The 21,257-nt window shown below is 45.4% G+C and overlaps 1 protein-coding gene across 1 annotated transcript in view; it reads left to right on the top strand.

The window, feature by feature from the left end:
• Nucleotides 1-21,257, top strand: part of NHS (NHS actin remodeling regulator) — a 261,239-nt gene that overhangs the window by 225,281 nt on the left and 14,701 nt on the right. The window contains exons 2-3 of the mRNA XM_074148513.1: nt 10,824-10,976; nt 13,357-13,490. Of these exons, the coding sequence (XP_074004614.1) occupies nt 10,824-10,976; nt 13,357-13,490 (287 nt within the window). The remainder of the gene's footprint in view (nt 1-10,823; nt 10,977-13,356; nt 13,491-21,257) is intronic.

Here is a 21,257-nt window from a genome sequence, read left to right as displayed (position 1 = left end):
TGAGAGACAGACACGTGTATCGCAGCACTGCCGGCGTAATTGATGCTAAATGCCACTTCGGAGAGCCAAATGGAGAAGGCACAGAGATTGATGGAAACTAACTCTTAGAGCTTTGATGGAAGGTTGTAGTTTATGAAGATTTCAAGGGAAACAGAAATATATTTGCTGTACTTGGAATAAGTCATCTGAATCTTATCTCCCAACATGCCAAACACAGCATATTCTGTGTCGATTGTCATCTTCCAGAGTGCTTTTTCAAAGCTCCTGGTGTTTTACAAGCAGGCTGCATGTTCACAAACATGAAGAGGACGTTTGTATCATGGGTGCTAATGTGGAAATAAGTGTTCCAATGTGTGAGCTTCTGGTCTTCTTGAAAAGAGGATCCTCAGCATAGAACTGAAAAGTCTATTACTGGGAAATGACCCCTTTAGGTGTAAGTGTTCGGATAGAAATATGTGAGGGAATTCAATGTCTGGAGTAGGAGAATGAGCAAGATACAGTAAAACCACTGTCAAAACACTGCTTGACTTAAAACAAAAATGTCTGTAGGCTGAGGAATGCGAGAGTGTTGTTTTTTTTTTCCACAAGATCCTGAAGGTAAGCATTAACCAAGGAAGGCAGAATAGTAAATGAATTTTGTAAAGCTTTGCTCAAGTGCTAGCATGTGAAATCAGGGTGACTGATTTGAGACCAACATCACCATGAACCGCACACTTCTGTGTGATAAAAGAGAGAGCATTATGGTGACCCATTGGAGCAAGTCGGGCAAGCTTAGTAGTGATTTGGGCTGAGTCAGTACAGGAGAAAAATAGCAGAGCAGTGAGGGAGAATTGCAAAGGATGTCTAAAAGCGTGCTTGCAAAGTGTTTTATAGAGACCACATACTACACTGCTGGAGATAAGAGACTTCATCTTGCTGCGTATCAGGAGTGGGAGTAATGTGAAGGGTCAACATGGGAAGAAACCTGTGTTGACAAGCACTGACAGTACATCAGATTGAAAGTGCTTTCCACTAATTAAGCATGTAGGATTGCCAGGACTCTCTTGAGATATTGATTTCAGTTACACGCTCTGGGGTGTGTGTGCACAAACACGTGTATGTGTGTGCACGTGTGTGATGTCATATCATCCCTGCTATAGCAATCCATCCTTACGATTAGGTCCAGTAACCTAAAGTAGTTGGGTTTGGGGTTTTTCTTTAATACTATTAATGCCTTCACTGTTTTACTGGCTAATTAGCTTTTTGTTTTCTCATTGAGTATGGTAGCAAACTGAAATGAATATGGACTCATCCTGCAGAATAGTTGACCTAACAGCAACCTTAAGCTTGCCAGGCAGGACTCACATGCTATATCTGCCGCCTTTACCATTGCCCTGCAGGCAACACCAGTGCTGCCTCTTGTATCACTTCCACTCACTTAGTTGGGGCATGAGTCACTTCCCAGCTGGGGTGTAGTCTCTGAAGACGTAGAATTGGATTAAATGTTTAATTTTATGCATGCACAACAGAGAAAACTTTTGTCTAGTCATATGTTTTCAGCTGCCCTGGGAATAAAGCCCGACCTTATTGGTGTTCTTTCTTGCTTACTAACCTGCTTTCCCTGATGGGCTTCCTGCTGTCTCTGACTGAACAAGGACCGTAGAAACACCATGGCTACACATACATTATTGAACATTTCAGATGTTTATTAATAGATAAGTATGTTGCACTTCCTCCAGTGCTTTCTGTCACCATGCATTAGAAGAGATGTGCACTGGGGGGGATTTCTTTGCTGCAGAGCTGGGTGTGATGGGGTGGGGATGTATGCACAATTGCACATATTCGTGGATATGTATAATATGTAGACGTGCACTTAAAATAAAAATGCCATTCACCTCTCGTGGGTGAGAAGGGCAACTCCATTAATGAAACCCTCCAACAGGAACCTGCTGTCTGTGTCTACTTTTGCTGCTATTTCGTAACTGAGAGCATGAAGCTATTTCTCTCCCAGCCGTGTAAAACATAGACCAGAGAACAGGAATAAAAGGAGAGGAAGAAATCGCTGGCTATAGAAACTTCACAGGAATGAAGGCTTGAACGTATGAAATACTGTGTATTTCTGAGAGGGTATTGTCTATCCTGCAGTGACAGCTTTGAAATTCTTTGAAATACCAAGTCCCATTCTGGCCGCCGTAACTTACTTGACAGAGTTAGGAAAAGCAGTTAAAAATATGTTCAAACACCGCCAGCAGTGATTGAAAGCAGCAAAGCCAAGAATAGGATTAGCATGTGGTACTCTTCACATAAGTGCATATTGCTTAACAGCCTAATCTTCTTACGTGTATAAGAACCGCACACTTCCCAGCCCACTTGAATTATGTCTGTTGTTGTGCCAGTTAACTGAATAGCAGGTAAATGCAAAATGCAAGGATCTGCACATGGAAATGACATCCAAATCATATGCTTTCCAGTATTTTAATCTTTCCAGATAACTGAATGCCAAATATGGATGGGGTTTTGTCCACTTGTCCATTTTTCTCCTGAATAGGTGTTATTTCCATGTGCGGCATAATGGGAGGCAGAAAAATGTCACAGGGATGTGCTAAGAAACCGTGGTTGAAACATGAGAAGTTTCACTGTATTGGCAAGAAATAAAATTATACAAAGAGCATAAAAGATCATGGTCTTTCTCAACAGTTTCTGCTGCCAGTGAAGTTTCTGCCTATTTGCTTGTTTGAAGTATTTGCTAAATTGTCCGTCAGTGAACGCAGACCAGAATAATAATCGTGCTCATGTTGTTGCCCACACGTAGCTAAAGGCTTAATTCGTTTTGTTATGTCTCCCCTCCTGTTTTTCCAGAGGGCAGCTGCAGCCCGTGTAGACAGAGTTGTGCTGGCTTTGATTTGCACGCGCGAGTGCCGGTGGCGGGGCAGATGTGGTGATCCAGGCTTGAGGTCCAGAGTGGTCACCCAAGGCATGTCTCAGGGCCTGTGCCGCTGGCTGGAGTTTGCTCCTCACATCCATCCTGGATTCAGGTTGCACAGGACAAAAAATCCTGAGAAATCATTTGGGTTTCTGCCCTGATAATAGCAATAACAAGACATAACACTGCAGAGAGCCATTACCAGCCATGTTTCCTAGTCACTTCCCAGGAGAAGTAACCAGGGAGCAGACCACCCAAAATGGGGTGTCAGTCACCCACAGCCCTGTGACAGTGGGTGCTGTGAAGACTGAAAGGGAAATGTCCACACTGAATAGTGCCCTCAAGAATGTCAGAGTGCACCAGGAAAGCAGGAACAAAAGATATAACCAAGGCTAGAGGAATCCCATCCAGATCCTGAACAAATCCCAAAGATGCACAGGAGTGGCGAGGAAGAGAAGACAGGGGCTTTGGTGTGCAGTTTACTATTTCACTGAGAGATCTCTTGCCTTATGTGAGAAGTGTGCTTAGAAAGCTCTCTCAAGGCCTAGGTAGCACCTGCCTCAGCTCTCATGTCTCCCGCGGGAGCTGGACTGCACACCAGCCTGCAGGGGAAGAGAAGGACAGGGAAGCACAGGCAGGGTCTTCAGCAGCCCCCACGGTGCTGAGGCGCCTGTCCCATTCCTATTATCTCATGTCCCTCGCCTGGCAAAAGAGCTTCAGAAGATAAAGCTATCACTGTCAGGCATTCCTCTGGCACTGACATGGAGAGAAATTACCCCTTCCCCTTGGTGGGGAAAGAGCATGGCATCCTTCCTCCTGCCAGGGTGAACCGGGTTCCCAGGGGCATCAGGGTTTGTCTGAGTTTCTTGCTGCAGTCACTTGAAATTTTTTATCTAGAGGTGTGAAGGAAGTTGTGTGCATGCCCATGCTTGTAGGTACAGTGGCTGAAGTTATGGTGAGGTTGCCGTTGTTCAGCGGGGTGACAAATGCTGAAGAGCCAGTAGCAAGATCCTTTGCAAGGAGCAGCAGCCCTGCCAACCCTCTCCCTTTGCATGGGCATTTTTCAATTCTTGATAAAGATGAGATGGGAAGGTAGGTGATCCAAATAGCTATTTGCCATTCCAGTTGGTGGGGTTTGCCATTGGCAAACAGGTCAAGACTGGAGGAAATGTCTGGGTGCATGTGGGGTTGGGAGCAAGCACAGCTGTACAAAGGAGAGCGACTGTCCCAGCTCTGAGGAGCTCCAGGCTCCTGTGTCCTTGCTGGGTGAGCCCCGGTACCCAATGTGCCATCACTGTGGAGCAGCAGCACAGAGGGAGCTGCTTTGAAAGTACTGAGCTTGCTGATGCATTGCACAAAATGTGGGACATGTACAGCGGAGAAGCCACTGTAGATTTTTACCAGCCTTGTAGGCTTAAGCCCCCTGGGTGTCACAGTGGAGACGCGAGTACTTAGGGGAAGCATACATTTGAGACATGCAGGGCTATAAATAAAATTCATATCAGAGTCAGCACTTGCCTCAATGAAACATTTATGCACTAAAACGCATGATGAAGTTGGATGTGTTGCCGGACTGCCTAGTCTTTGAGATAATCTGGTATTCCGCAGAATTCATTTTCTTGTGATGTTTTGCACACAAATTTAGGAGACAGTAACTCACTGCTGACCTGGGCAGTAGGGGTGGAATAGTTTGATCAGGTTGAACTCTGCTGCCGGCCTATTTATGCGAAGCTGGGTAAACATTCAGCTTTCTTATGACATTGAATCACACAAGAAAAAAGTCACCATTTTTACCTAAAATGACTGGAAAAAATGACATTTGCTAAAATGACAAATTAACCACCTTAACCCTGGAGAAGAGGGGCTTCCAAGAAGAGCCTGGCATGGTGCTGCTGGCCACAGCAGCCTTCAAGAGCATCCTGCATCCCTGTGGCGCCAGGGGGAGAAGCCGCGGAGTTTCCCTGGGTGCACAGCCCCCAGCTCCTCTGCCTCCTGCAAAGGGGTTGGGTCCTTAGAGCCTCTCATAAGAGTAATTTGGCTCTGGAATAGGCTTAGTCACTAGTCTGATCCTTTTTAATTGTGGGTTTTGTCTTTTGGAAGCCAGGTACTTTAATAAGGACTCGGCAGCCGACGGTTTGACTTGACTTGTACAGGAGTTCACGGTGTGACAGCTCTGGACTCTGCCCCTTAGCATGTAGGAACCTTCCTCACTCGCTGCTCAAATCCTCCCCAGGCTGCACACTTTTTCACACCTTACACCAAATCGTATTCTCTCTTTGAACCAAGAAACATAAGAAATTATCTCCGCCCCCACAAACCTCCACCCCCCACCCCCACCCTGACACCTAATGGCAACTATAATACAGAAAGCAATCATAGAAAGTTGAGAAACAGAAGGAGCAAGGGAGGGGGGAGGCAAGTGTCTAGAGAAGCAGAAGGAGTTGGGGGGGGGAAACCCCTGGCTCTATCAAATAAATAGAGCAGAAATCTTTCTTGCTTGGCCTTTGTGGTGTTATTATTAGAACAACCACGCCTGAGTGCACTAAAGCCGCACAACCTTCAAGCATCCACATCCAGCTCTGCTACGGCAGGATCCTTTTTCTGCTTTCCTAACGGAGGGAGGATGAGAAGATGAGAAGGGTCTATAAATGATAAATATGATCAACTTGGATAAAACAGCTATTTGGAAACCTTCAAAAATCTTCTCATGAGAACAGCCATTAGCGTATGTCTGTTTGACTTTGGTTGTCAGGAAACCAGCCAACGTTAATGGATCCACAGAATGTAATGGAGAATCCATTTAAATGGTCTCTTGTCGTTTTGTCATCCCACAAGACAAAACAATTACTTTAACTCAGGAATGAAATGAACATGGTAGTTTATGTGATTCACTTGTATATTCTAAATTGATCTAAGCGCACGCTAAAAATATATTAACAATCTATATCTGATGCCTGAAATGCAGCATTTCCTATATCTGTACAGGCTTTTTTTCTCATTCACTGTGGTGTCCAGCTGTTAATAATTTAAAGACTGTGGCTTTACAGTTTCTGTATTGCTTTATTTATTATGCATATTATGATGATGCTGAGGGGCTACAGCCACGCGCAGGCTTGGCGTTGTAAAAACAGCCTGCAGTGTAAAATACCAAGTGAAAGGAAGGGCTGGCTGAAAGAGATACCTTATCCCCATGTTACAGAACCAATGCATAGACAGTCTTAATATTTAACCCAAGCTCTTCGCAGAAGCATATGGTGAAGCTTTGACTGAGCAGGAGTTCTGGTTGTCAGTACAGTGGTCTTTGACTGATGAATTACCTTGCCACAGGGTTGGCTTTTTTTCTTTTAGTGGAGGTAAGAAATTCAACGCTGTGCAGGAAATTAGACGTTCGGTGGTCATGAAAGCTCATGGTCCACTCCTGCAGTTGCATCCTCTGGCTTTAGCTCCAAGCAATGGTGCCCAGCTCCCAGGGGCCCATGCCTAAAGAGCTGGGGCCAGGTGAGATGCTATTGCAGGAGCACAGGCAGTGTGCAAAGGACATGGAAGGACATGTGCAAAGGACAATGTGCAAGGAATGAAGTGGAAGCGGTCCCTCTTTTGGCAGGCAATCCCATCTGGTAATTCCCTTCAAAAACAATGCGGGCTCACTCATTTACCAGTGAGCTTCTTCCCTCTCTTTCCCCTTTTCCGGGAGGTTTTTCCAGAGCTTTGCTGCTCTTCAAACATCCAGCCTAATTGCATTCATGGCGGGTTTATACTTATTTGTCCTTGGGCCAGCATTGTCCTCTACCCTATCCAGCACTTCTCCCTCCCTCTGAGCTTCTCCCCTGCCGCAGGCTGAGAACATTCATCCCCTCGTGGCTTTTTTGCCAGCTCTTTTAGTTTCTATTCTGAACCGCCTAGAAAACCCACTCTGTCTTTGGAGTATTTTAAAGGACTGTTCAGTTGTGTGTGTTGTGCAATATTTCTGCTTTCTTGGTGTCAGTGGGGCATATTCCCTGACATGGTGAATCAGAGTTCCTGCAGGGAAAGGCAAGAAGATATGGATGTGCGCTGGCTGGGGCCATGGCACAGGGTACTGTAAGCTTCTTAGTGCCCTATCATTTGAAGATAAGCAATGTATTTGTGCTTTATTTTTCTTCTGGTACAGCACTATGCGCAGCTCTGCCAGGTTTGCCGGCTACGGGAGGCTTCTTGGATGGCTAAGGGGTCATGCTGTTTTTTATCTCTGAACAGCAATGTGTGTCTACATCAGCAAGCGTGTAGCAGAATTGTATTAGCTTGGTATCACTTTTAAGTCTCACACAAAGTATATTAACCCAACTCCTGCTCTTCTTATTTGTAAAACACTGCTGCCAAAGCCAGAAGAGCTTTCTACAAGTTAATTTTTGCAGCAAAATTTAGTCTTGTCTAATGAAATGTCTGAACATTTCATAAGTAGGTAAAACTTTGCACTCACTTGCTGAGTTCTGTCACAGACAACTACTAGAGCTGCAGTCTAGACAGTTTTTTTCTGGGAGTAGGAAGGAACTGCTTGTGCCTGCCGTTTCATTAGCCTCCAGGGTACAATTTATGATCATGAATATCACATATCCTCAGCAATATAAAGAATGGGTGGGGTATCATTACTATCTCTTACAAACTTTTGTCCCAAGATGAGCTTCCCACGGAGGCAGTGTGGCTCAGAACACGATCGGGGCAAGTTGCTTTGTGTCTCGGTACCTTGTCTGTAAAATAGACATAGTGCTTCCTTACCCTCAAGGGGTAAAAGAAATATAAAAATCAGCTCACGCTAGTGAGATATTCACCTACTGCAGTGGTGGCAGACAGACAAGCCATCAAAAGCTCTGCTTGCGATTTGGCAACATCATGCAATTGCAATGTTGAAAATTTAATTAGTAAATCCTCATGATGAACAAACACCTACAGCTTACCGTCATCCTGCAAACCCCTCCATATCAATCATTTTTTTCTCACTTTGGTGCCATTCCTTGCACTGACACCATGGCCAGTTGCATGGAGCAGCACTGTGAACATGCTGTAAACTGAGTGAAAGCCCACCTGCAAAAATCCACGGAGAGGCAAAGCAAGGCTGCCTACTGGACACAGAGTTCAGGGTCCCTTCAGTGGTGCTGAAGCTCTGACAACCTGAACTTCAGCAGGTCTATCACCATATTATACTACCACTTCCATCATGACACGCATAAAATTTTGTGAACTGGGTTTTTTTCTTATCAAGGAAACTGATAAAATCTGCCAGCATCATGCACATGGTAGCATGGTTCTTGGGTTTCTCCCCTTGTGTCTGCTCACTCCTTCTTCTTCGCCTACTGTACTTTCCCAGTTTCTTTCTACAAAACACTGGTATGCCTTCAGCCTGAGTGAATGTTGTTTTGCATTAAAGAAAGCAACAAAACCATCAAGAGCAAAGCATCTCCACCAGAGAGCAGGTCTCTGACACGTTGCATTGAACCCCCTCCTCAAAAAAGCGCAACTTCTCCTGCAGGTTGGAGAGTGCAAAAGCATGGAAAGTAAATGGGAGCCCCGAAACGTGCTAATTCCTTGGCTGGAGACAACATACTGCTGTGGACCTCCTGCTCCCAACCCCTTTCTCTGGCCTGGCCTCACCCTTGGTGGTGTCCCACAACAGCGATGTGTCCCTTCTTCTCTTGTGAGAGTGGCGAGGGCCCTACTGGGCAAGGGCTGGGGACTGTGCTTGCCTGGAGTGGTAAAAGCAATGCAAGGGGAGGCCCTGGACGCAAAATACTCATCATCTCAGTGGGCAAGATGAAGGCTGGAGAAGGGGGCTGGCACACAGGCTGGGCCACTAACATAGTTACAAATCACTGGTAATGTTCTTTGCAGAAGAGGGTTCTGGTCATCAGTGTTGCACAGGACTGTGTTGACATTGAAGCCACCTCTGCTCTGCTCATGGCAGCTCCTCCAGGCTCTCCTGCCAGAGAGAAGAAATGGGAGGGAGAACAGGGCCAGGGGTACTGCCCTGTTTAAAAGAGATGAGAGCAAAGGAGAGGAGCCTGTGGCCAGTAGGGGGGACCAACCCGAGGCACACTGGCTGTTTGGCTTGCTGGGAAGGGAACCCCAGGAGGTACCTCCACCACCCTTCCTCCTGTGCATGAGGGAGCCTGCCTGCATCGTGCTGTGTTTTCCTGTGAGCAAAACAGCTGAGGAGGCTCCTTGGCATTACAAGAGGAGATGGCTGTTTCTATTGATGCCTGCAGAAGAACAAGCAAGGCCAATGCTAGAGTTGAGGACATGCCACATGCTCTGCTGCATTATGTGGGCTGCTGAGCACAGGTGGGACAAGCATGCTCCATGCAGCCAGCCAGGACATAGCGCTGGCATCCCCCATGGCCCTCCTCTCTTGCTTTGGACCTTGGAAAGCTAGCTACTGCATATGCTGGAGTTGGGCACATCTTCCCTGGGTCCTGGCACTCCTGAAATATTCTCTCTAACCTTTAGAATCATAGAATCATAGAATCATCCAGGTTGGAAGAGACCCTTGGGATCATCGAATCCAACCATCTACCCTACACTACAAAGTTCTTCCCTATATCATATCCCCCAACACCACATCTAAACGTCTCTTAAACACATCCAGGGATGGTGACTCAACCACCTCCCTGGGCAGCCTATTCCAATGCCCGACCACTCTTTCTGTGAAAAATTCTTTCCTAATGTTCAGTCTAAACCTACCCTGCTGGAGCTTGAAGCCATTCCCTCTTGTTCTGTCATTAATTACCTGTGCGAAGAGACCAGCACCAACCTCTCTACAGTGTCCTTTCAAGTAGTTGTAGAGAGTGATGAGGTCTCCCCTCAGCCTCCTCCTCCTCATACCAAACAGTCCCAGCTCCTTCAACCGCTCTTCATATGATTTGTCTTCCAGGCCCTTCACCAGCTTTGTTGCCCTCCTCTGCACTCGCTCCAGCACCTCGATATCTCTCTTGTATTGAGGTGCCCAAAACTGGACACAATACTCGAGGTGTGGCCTCACCAGTGCTGAGTACAGGGGCACAATCACCTCCCTACTTCTGCTGGTCACACTATTTCTAATACAAGCCAGGATGCCGTTGGCTTTCTTGGCCACCTGGGCACACTGCCGGCTCATATTCAGCCGCTTGTCAATTAGAACCCCCAGGTCTCTTTCTTCCAGGCAGCTTTCCAGCCACACTTCCCCAAGCCTGTAGCGCTGCTTGGGGTTATTGTGGCCCAAGTGCAGAACCTGGCAATGGTTGCAGTTCTGGCAATCCAATTTAGTGGACTTGGATCCTGTAACTTTCAGGGACAGACTTGTGGAATTTCTCTGTAGAGGAACTGAAGTTTTCCTGTCCCTCAGAAGTCCCTGTCTATTAAGGGGACCTCTTTTGATGGGTGACAGTTAAAGTCACTGAGCAGAGCAGGCAGTTAACCTCAGTCATTATACACTGGAAGGCAATGAGCTAGTAACCTGTGTCAGAAACAGTCATGTGTAACATGGTGTAGTGAAAGATCATATTGGCAGGAGAATGGGTAAATGGGAGACCCATTCCTCCTTCTGTCCTTGTTCAAAACGTTCCTGTGGGAAGGTTGCGTAGCTTCCTTGTGCTTTCATTTTGCTATTTATAAAACGACTGTCCCTTCAGTCCATACGTTTAACACCAATATAGTAGCCTTGCACCTACTTGCCTCTATAGAGCCACTTCCAACCTGGCAAAAGGGCATTGTCTAAATGGGAAGTGGTATAACATGGTAGGGAAACATGGAGAAGATAATGTTCACTGTTATTTGGTGGGAGGAGAGGGGCTGTAACATCCCCAGTGCTCGTTCTTGGTGCCGCTCTTCCAAGCGAGAGCCTTTGCTTTTCGGCTAGGTTGATGTAAGAGAGGCTAGGAGTCTTACCTTGCACTCTATTTTTATCCTACAGCTGTCTCCAACCTGGATGCAGAGAGCAAACTGAGTGTCTATTACCGAGCACCTTGGCATCAGCAAAGAAACATCTTCCTCCCTTCCACCAGACCACCTTGTGTGGAGGAGCTGCACCACCACGCCAAGCAGCACCTGCGAGCCTTGCGCAGAGGTAGGTGCCCGCACATGCTCTGGCTCCATCTCCATCTCCCCGCACATGATGCCTCACCATGGTCCCCTCCAGGCAGCAGCGGGGTGCTCAGGCACAGGGCTGTGGGCGCTGGTCTCCACTGGGACTTAAGTACTCAGACGAAGAAATAAACCTGAGGATGTCATTCTAGCAGTAGAAAAGACTTATGCCCTCTTCAGCTTGTTTATGATTACTAGAGTAGAGCTGAAAAGGACTTTTTACTCTTTCTTTTTACATTCTTTGTTTATATGTTTTTCTATTAAAGTGGATATGTCTGAATTGTGTGAGCAAATCCGTGCACTGACCCCAAAAGGGTGGAGGCACTGAGTGTTCCAGCAAGGCCGTCTTGTCTCCCTCCACTAAACAGATGTTAAACAATGCCTCAGGTCCAGGACAGATAAGATTTAACTTCCTGAGGGCTGAAACTGGAGCCCAGTGGTATTACAGAGTCTCCACAGAAACTGAGCTGTCTGCATGGGGTTTCCAAGCACGATACCAGAGGAGATCTGCATCCTTCAAGGATGGCAGCTGAAAGCCAGGTGATACCCTGGACAGCTTGGAAGGGCGGGGCAGGTGTCCCCTCCCCAGGATAGGGAACACCTTCTGACATTGCCTAACAAATGGGAGACCTGTAGCCTCAAAACCGGATCACAAGACACAAGGAGGGAGTGGGAGCAATCAAGGTCTTAATCAGGCTCCTGGATCCCTGCCATAAAGGGAATTTACTAGGTGAAAACATCTGGATGGTCCTACAACAGCACAGTACAGGGAAGGCAAAAGATGGAGAAAGGTCTGTTTTCACTGGGAACCTAACCAAGGGAAAACGCTTACCAGGAAGCAAGTAAAAGTAGGCAAAGAAGCCGATCTTTCTTCTGCGCCATAAGGAGGGAGAAAATCCATGCAGGTCACCCTTAAAATGTTCAGCAGCAGCCTCCTGTGTTGGAAGTGTTTCACACCAACAGCTATCATTGCTTTGCTCATTTATTATTGTTACCATGTTATAATAATAATCGATTACTTGAATCTGCAGAGCATGTTAGCTGGATAAAATGTTCCAATTAATTACTGTATTTGACCCTCTCTGCAGATTTTAGCTCAGGAACACACTGTGGGTGCAGTGTGTCTTCATAGCACTGCAAAGAGCGATACAGCCAAATTTCAATCACAATAGTGTTGGAGTAGAGCAGAAGTTGGCTACACTGTTCTCGGCAGCTCTGCTTTGCAATTGTCCCAGGACCAGGCTGATCTCTGCCTGCCATCTTGTGGGCAGGAGAAATCCTGACAGCAGTGTGGTAAGGCAACTGTCAGAAAATGCCTCATCATTTTAAAGTTACAAATCTCAGTTTTGGCAACTTCCCATCCTCCCTGTTCACCAGCAGCTGTGCAGGTTCATCAGGCATTTTAGAATGTGCTGCTTTATTTTATTTTGCAAATAACTGCATATATTGGAGTGAAATTATAATCGGAAATTCACCCTCAACATGTTTATTGCATCTGAACTATTTCTTCTATCAGAATTTCATTATCTCTATCTATTTAACCAGGAATAATTAAAACTAAACATTAGATCAGAAAACAGCTATGCTAGCAGCAAACGTTGTTGGATGGACTGTAGCTACATGCATCAGGTGAATCATCCCCTTCTAGCAGCACTCTATGCAAACAGTAACTATGTGACTGTCACCTAAAATTAGAGATGGGAAGTCCATGAGCATTCTCCCATTCACTTGGAAGCTTTCAGAGACTTGGGACTGAGCCCAAGGTGAAGGAAGACTCCTCTGGGCCTGGGGTGGAGAGATCTTGACTTTTTCAGGATGATCTCCTCCATGCCAGGACACAGAGCTGCCACTGCAACAGCCTTCATGATACCAAGCCAACGCTCAAGATGTGATGCTGCCATGCAGCCAGGGAAGGAAATCCTGCCTGGGGCTGTGTTTCCTTCTTTCCCCTCAGAGGGCTATATTTTATATGGGTAGAGTGCAGGCATTACTGCATCTCAATGTTTCAAGGCAACAGGAGCTGCAGGTTCCCATTAGGAATCAGGCCTCGGGTCCCAAGCACCTAGAAGGTAGCTCCTTTGTCACTTGAGATAAAGGGTATAAATCCCATTTGGGGAGAATTCAGCTTCCGTGCACGCACTGGGGTGTGTTGTATGAGTGTTGCTCTTGCAGGGGCTTGGATGTCCAGTAAGTGCTTCTCTCCTTCAGTTGCAACAGGGATCATAGGTACCGGTCAGTGGGGAAGAGGAGGACCTTCATCTTTGGAGTCTACATCCTGTTTGTCTTTGTTGTGCTGTTACTAGAGATCTTTATATGTTTTTAACACTCTAAAAGACCCATGTATTCTTTCTCCTCCAAAACAGAACATCGAAGCCGAGGTGATAACAGACAGCAAAAAGTCCAAGGCCCCATCGCTGTGGTGGCTCCCCCCTTTCCTCCCTTCCCTGCAATCCGCAGTCAAAAGAGGCAAGCAATAAAGGACCGGCACTTGCTACCAGTAAGTCTTTCACTACAGCTATCACACACAGACACGATATTAGCATTGCGGGACCTAAGTGTGACAGTGCTTCACAAGTGCCCCCCCACCCCCTCTCCCCAGGCCTGTGCAGGTACAATACAGCTGACCTTAAAGAGAGTAGCACAACTCAGGTCGCAGCTTCCATCAGCCAGCCCCAGGGTGCACATTTCCATTTAGAAACCTCTTATTTTTCACCCGTGGCCAGCACACATATGCATTTGTTCACACACTCCTCCACAGCCCTTCACATCCTCTGGTCCTGCTTTAGGACCACTTCCAGGACCCTCCTGTATTTTCAGTAAGTGCTGTAATTTCAGCCCTGGCATTAGCATTGCCAGGAGCCAAGAACTCAAGGGCTTTGAGTGCTGGCTTGAGGCTCACGTGGGTGCAGATAGGCTTCTCCAGCTACAAGGAACTAAAGTTTCCACGTATGTATGGGCAATGGTCCTGTTCTGCTGTGTCCACCTCCATGCAGTTTTTTTCAGATGCTGCATCTCAATCCACCTCCATCATGAGGTGGATTGAGAGCTGGCTGTGTGACAGAACTCAGAGGGTTGTAATTAATGGAGCAGGGTCGAGTTGGAGGCCTGTAACCAGCGGTGTCCCCCAGGGGTCAATACTCGGCCCAGTCCTGTTCAACATATTCATCAATGACCTGGACGAGGGGACAGAGTGTATCCTCAGCAAGTTCGCTGATGATACCAAACTGGGAGGGCTGGCTGACACTCCAGAGGGCTGTGCCGCCATCCAGCGTGACCTGAACAGGCTGGAGAGCTGGGCAGAGAAGAACCTAATGAGGTTCAACAAGGGCAAATGTAGGATCCTGCACCTGGGGAGGAAGAACGCCAGGCACCAATATAGGTTAGGGGTGGATCTTCTGGAAAGCACTACTGAGGAGAAGGATCTGGGAGTCCTGGTGGATAGCAAACTTTCCATGAGCCAGCAATGTGCCCTTGTTGCCAAGAGGGCCAATGGGATCCTGGGCTGCATAGGGAAGAGTGTGGCCAGTAGGTCAAGGGAGGTCATTCTCCCTCTCTACTCTGCACTGGTGAGGCCACAACTGGAATACTGTGTCCAGTTCTGGGCTCCCCGGTTCAAGAGAGACAGGGAACTACTGGAGAGAGTCCAGTGTAGGGCAACTAAGATGATTAAGGGATTGGAGCATCTCCCTTATGAGGAAAGGCTCAAAGAGCTGGGGCTCTTTAGCCTGGAGAAGAGGAGGCTGAGGGGAGACCTTATCTATGTTTACAAGTACCTAAAGGTTGGGTTGAAGGATGATGGAGCTGGACACTTTTCAGTGGTTTCCAGTGATAGGACAAGGGGCAACGGGCACAAGCTCGAACATAGGAAGTTCCATTTAAATATGAGGAGAAGCTTCTTTACGGTGAGGGTGATAGAGCACTGGAACAGGCTGCCCAGGGAGGTCATGGAGTCCCCTTCTCTGGAGATCTTCACAAGACCTGCCTGGATGCAGTCCCGAGTAAAGTGCTCTAGGAAATCCTGCTTTAGCAGGGGAGTTGGACTAGATGATCTCTAGAGGTCCCTTCCAACTCTGAGAATTCTGTGATTTCTCACATGTGTCCTTGCAGCCAGCCAAGTGGGAACTCCAGCTGAAGATCTGGTTCTGTATGTCTGTGCTGACTTGCCCCTGTTGCACTAATTTGAAATCAAGTTAGTGTTGACAGCATGGTATTTATCATTGTTAAAGGAAATGCACCAGATCCAGAAATTTATCTCTGATTGTGTCCCTAATTCCCATGAGTTTCAGCAGGACTTTGGTACCTCTGTTGCTCTGGGTGTTTGACCCATGAAAGTGCAATAGTAGCTAAATTCTACCCTGTTCTAACAGCCATTGTATTCTTCAAACCAGTTTAAACTCCACAGATCAGACCTGGATTTGGATTGTAAGTGATGCGTATGCCTAATGCCAGCCCTCAGCGTGGGGATAGATGTCTCCTGCATCTGCAGGTACAAGGACATTGGCATCTACAGAGATGCCACACTTGTGAGATACAAGTGTGTAGCCACTGAATCATCACCTGCTTAGCTTAAAAATCTGAGTACATTCATCCTAATCTATTATATTAACCATACAGAAATACTGTAATGGTAAAGGAGTCACAGTGTAAACCTGTCCAGGTACCAAAATTTTAGCTAGTCAGTCCATAGAAAGACCTTTGTTTCTCATTTGAAGGCATAAAATGCATGACAAGGTTTCAGTTAGTTTGACAATTCTGGCTTTTTGGCTGCTTATCCGGATAATTTTGAGGAAAGCATCACCATCACTGCAGGCTTTGAACTGGTTAAATTTGCAGGCCTTATGATTCAACTGAAAGAAAAGATCCTGATGTTAAGGAACAGCATAGAAAACCATTGGAAGACAGAAAGGAGAAACAGGCTTACCTGTTTCTTCTTTATAAGTCGTCATCATCAAAGCTCGCGCTGCTGTAGGGTCATTGAAAGGTAAAGGAGAGGTGACTCCCTGTTATGGATCAGATCTAGTTACAGATAATAGTTTGGACCGTGTATTGAACATAAAGCTCTCTTAGTTAGTATCAGATGGAGACTAGGGCATGTCTTTTGGAATTGCATACTCAGTGGTGAAAGGCCTGAATCTTTGCTGTGTTTGGAAAACAACCAGTGCGTTTTAGACATTACTTCCATCTGCAGAACACAAAATAATAATAAATAGTGAGCAACCCTCTGAGTCCTGTATTGGCAGAGTTAAGTCATGCTGAATGCAGATGTCTTGGCTTTATCAGCAAGTCCACCTTTTTCTTTTCAAGATGGAAAATGCTAAGCTTTGTGCCCACCCATATTGGGCCTTTTTTTGGAAGCTGACCAGGTTCAGTGTTCCCCCGAGGAGGAGCAAACAAGAGCTGCTTGGAGGTTGTCATCCTATCGATTTCAAGGCATCTGGCAATGTTCTGCTTTGGTAATTGCAAATACGCCAAGGCCAAGAGTACTTCAAAGTGCCTTGACCCATTTCTGAGAGAACTCCTTGTTCATGGAGCAACTGTAAAAAGAAAGAACAAGGCAAGATGAAGCTGCAGACGAATGCTCTGTCTGGCGGAAGGTTAATCAGAGATTTTTACAAGATGCTGCAACAATGAATAACTAATTGATATTGTGTCAGCCTTCATGACTTAATGATATCATTACAAGAGAAAGTTGAGAGTGCTGTTATTGGCTCGCTTGCCCTTTTTGGCATAAGCTTTCTGACATCTGCAAACGTGTAGCTGCTTCAGGGGCTGTTGGTAGTGTTTGATATCTGATTCCAGTTGATTGTATCATCTATTTGTCAATGAACTACAGATATTAAATACTGCAAGAATTTTTATGTGGCATAGCCGTCTGTTCTGTATTCCACTTTTCAGATGCACTGGAAAGGTGCTGGTTTAAGCAATACTAAACAATAATAAAAGCACCCTTCTGTGTTTCTTATAATTTAGGAAAGGGATTGTTTCTTATAAATTAGGAAAGGGATCAATGAGAAGCTGGAATTTTTTTTAACGTTACAGGATCTGACTTTTCCAAACTGACCATCTAAGTTAAACACACCCATTAAGGCACTGAATTAAGTGGCTTGATTTTGAGAAATGTTCAAATTACAACTGTGAGGCCTGTGAGAACTATCGCGACTGAAAGCTGCTGCAAAACAGGTCATCTCTGTCCGAGACCAGCCAGATTTCACATTTGCCCATTTTGGCTGCTGTTTTTATTGCTACCAATTCGGTGGCTATGAGCTTGTCCAAAGATCTTGCATAGTAAAGCTAGAGAAAATCAACCACAGCAGATGAAGATTCACTTTTAAGCATGACTATTTTTACAGGGAGGAAGATGCTGAAGTCCCGCAAATTCCAAGAAAGACCAAATGAAATCAAGTCCAAAGCGACTAATGGCAGTGTACATGGGTCTGGAGGGCCATTTGGGACTGTTCCATCACAAGATCATTTTTTTCGTGGAGAAGAAGTAGAGAACTAGAAATGACTGTGTATCGTGTATCGTAGGATCTTTTGTGTCCCCGGGCAAGACAAGTTTGGAGTTAGCTTTATAGTCTATTATTGTTACAGGAACTGCCCTGATTTATCTGATGAAAGGTCCACTTAGCCCAGGGGCCAGAAGGGGATCTTTCAGGAAAGAGTATAAGAACAGGGCATGATTTGTGCTATTTATTACCCCATGATTTATCCTTCCAGTTTCATACAGAAATTGTTTACAAAGCTCCTGAGCCAGAGATCAAATACAGAATAAAAGCCACCAAGGAACCTGTTTGTGTTGACTTTGAGACTTGTCTAATCCATTTTTTTAGCAAATTTACACCTTTAGCCTCAACAGCATCAGTGGCAATGTCTTTAGTAGTCTGTATGAAAATGTATCTTTTGTTTGTTTCATACCTGATGTCTCATAATCTCATCACAGTTGTTCTAGTTCTTAGACTGTGAGAAACAGCACACACTGCTTCCTCATTCCTTTTCTCCATGCCCCTCCTGGTTTTGCAGACATGATTTTACTTTCCTATCCATCCCAGTCATTCATTTTTAAAGCTGAAAAACTCTAGCATACTTAGTCTCTCTCTACACAGAAGAACTATACAACCAAGCATATTTATAAGTATCGCTCATTTAGGCATTTTTGCCAATGAAGAAAAAATAAAAAAAACATCCAACATAATCTGAGGAGAGTACGAGGAAGGTATGGACTTGGGAAAATGAGGGAAATATTCTTTACACATGTTCCCATGACAACCCTGCCTGTAGCACTACTGAGGCCAGTCACTGAGCGTGAAGATGCTGTGTCATTCCAACTGCATTTCAGCCTTCTCTTTCATTTTCTCTGCATTTTTTCTGTATGGTTTCCCCACGTCCATCCAGCCAGGCTCTGAAATCTCAGTGCTCAAGTTCAGGATGTCATGGGACAATACTTTCTCACACTCCTCCTGGCACAGCTGTTACAATAAAACAAGGGAGATGGGGCAAGGAACTAATAATATTTGGAAATTCACACCCAAAATTACACAAAGTTCAGTGTCTGTTCATAACTCTGAGCAGAAATCTAAGGGGCAAGAGCCAGCGACAAATCTAAGTGACAAGAAGCAGGAGGTTGTTTTCCAGCCAGGCTTTGCCTCTCCCTGAGACCTCAGCTAGAGCAAATGTGAAGAGAAAATAATGCATCAGGTAATTTATTCCATCTCCCTGCCGTTTCAAAAATATTCTTTATGGTCTGCCTTAGCATGCTTTGTACAGCAAAGCAAAACACAAGTGACTGTACTAACTTTCAGACAGTTTTGTGCTGAAGCCATACAAAGCCTCAGTAAAAAATAACTGAGTTAAGTGCCAAGCACGAGTTGGGCTATGCACTTTCTGTGTGCCAACCCTGCCTGCAGCTGTTAGAAATAAAACCTACATGGCATTATTCGTCAGAATGAACTTGTATAGCACTATTTGTGCAACGAGCCTAATACCTACTACCCTGTATCGTGGGATTATTATTTTGTACCTTCGTCTGCTAGAATGCCATGTGTGGTATGACTTCTGTCAGAAAACACGTCTTATTTTTGTCTTTATCTTGTCAAAACACTGGCGCAGTACATTAATCGTTAAAGGATTGTCAGTACTTTAACAGATCACATTTGTGATGCTCCAAAAGAAAAGAAAACACCCACAAGCAGATAAAACAAAAATTTGAGGAGAATGAAATATGTTGAAATATAAACGTTGGGAGCAGGCAGGTGAGCAGGGCTGTGTTTTGCAGCAGAAACGACACTGCTAGAAGTATTCACATTGTTTTCTCCTCAGCATCAACTGACTGCCTAAGAAAGCTGCTGTACAGATATGAATTTTAATTTCTAATTAAGTAGTCAACTGTGCTCTGAAAACACTGGAAAACTGCTAACCTTTTATTAGTACTTCTTCTCCTTTTACCAGACCTTTAATTTTTCCAACATGTAAATCAACACCATTTTCCTTTACTCCTGCAAGTTAATGAAGCAGCAGGAAATGGAGACAGGGAGGTTTCACCCAGGGCCACAAAAAGGATTCAGTACTTGACTCACACAAATGTGGGATTAAACAGTAGTTCACACTTATTCTACGTGTTACCTTTCCAGTATGTGAATGATTACTTTCAAACGTTAAGTCAGGATGTATTGTTAATAACTACATATTATTTCTGTGCCCATGTAGGGTGAAAGTATCCTGCATATATACGTTCTGTTTGCTGATGGAAATGGATCATATTTGAAGCTTGCGGATGCTGAAGCTACATGCTGATGCTCTGCTTGGGTGGATATCACCCATTTTATTCATAAGGTCATCCTGGGAGGGAAATTTCACCCACCTGGTGCTATAGAAGCCTGAAGTGAGAAGTAATATCAATCCCTTATGCTTTTTGTTAGCTGCAGTTCGTTCTTTATTCTTAGGTTTATGCTTCTCCCCTCACCATTGCACTGTGTTCAGAACGCCCTGTGCACTAACTTTGAAATCCCAGTATATCTCCAGTAATGCTATCACTATAGGTAAGGCAGCCTAGATACGTGATTTAATGCAAATGACGCTTCTTACACTAGTCTTCCCTTGTATCACGAAGATGCCGAAAGACAGTGGCATCTCAAAGCTTTGGAGGCTGCAAAACAGAAGAGGGGCTAAAGTGCCATTTTCGTCCTGTTATTGGCCCATTCATGTCCTCCTTCTCGGATCCCAGCTCTGGGACAATAAATAGGTCAGGCCTACAAATGGCCAGGCCAGCGAGGTTGTCGACTGCTAAATTGCTTCTTTGTCACTGCACTGATGATGTTTAAGATTTTCATTTGCTAGGAGGGTGAATCATGTGTCCTGACTTAGGTACCTGCAAGTAACTCTAGGCTCTTCCTAAAATCAGTGGGGAGAGTGTTGAGGGGTGCTTCACCTTACCCTGAGTTAGGTGCTGAAAGAAGGTGAGATGGATTGCCCTGCTCTCTCTCTACAGGGTAAGCCTTTTTGACTGGTTCAGACTTGGACAGCTGATTTTTTTGCTATAGTGCACAGAAACCAAAGACTTTCACATCGAAGAGACGGAGCACTGAGAAATCAGATTACGTGCATATGCAACCAAGATTTTTCCTGCAAAGCAGTTTCACAAACACAATGGCACCTCTGCAACTGAAGTTGATGGGATAGCTCACAAAATAAAGATGCTCACATTTGTCAGTGACTACAGAATAAATCCCTGTTCAAGCAATTACGCACTGGTTTGGTTTCAAAGCAATCTTAGCCCATTAAAGAAAAATGCCTATTTAAAGTATTCTGGCTTTGTATTTAACAGATTGATTATCACCGTTGCTGTATGCCAAGCACACCCACACAAAGGAAGTTCACTTTGAAAACTGCCTAACTGCAGATTTGCCCATCAGACCAGAACAGCCTTGGGTATATAATAATAATTTCTTGCTTAATTACGTGTTTACTCAGGACATTTAGAGATATTCTGGTCTTCTGAGTGAATGAGAACATTTGAAGAGCAGCAGCTCGCTCTCTCCGCCAGCGTGGAGGTGTCAAAATGCTGAGGCTGCTGCTACATGCCAGCATGCCCCAGCTGCCCAGTGGCAAGCACTGTGTGGGAACAGGCAGTAGGTGACCTTGAGACCCCTTGGCGAGGTAGAGGTGGCACTGGCTTTCCCAGGAGCATCCCTGTGACAGCAGGAGCTGAAATTTTGCTGGTCACCTCTGGTTTTGTCCTACCTCTTCATGGTAGGAACCTACCTAGAAA

The sequence above is a fragment of the Numenius arquata genome, chromosome 1 (genome assembly GCF_964106895.1).
Source record: "Numenius arquata chromosome 1, bNumArq3.hap1.1, whole genome shotgun sequence".
Taxonomy (NCBI): Eukaryota; Metazoa; Chordata; class Aves; order Charadriiformes; family Scolopacidae; genus Numenius; species Numenius arquata.
Note: the sequence above shows the minus strand (reverse complement) of the source record. Positions and strands in the feature narration are given on the sequence as shown.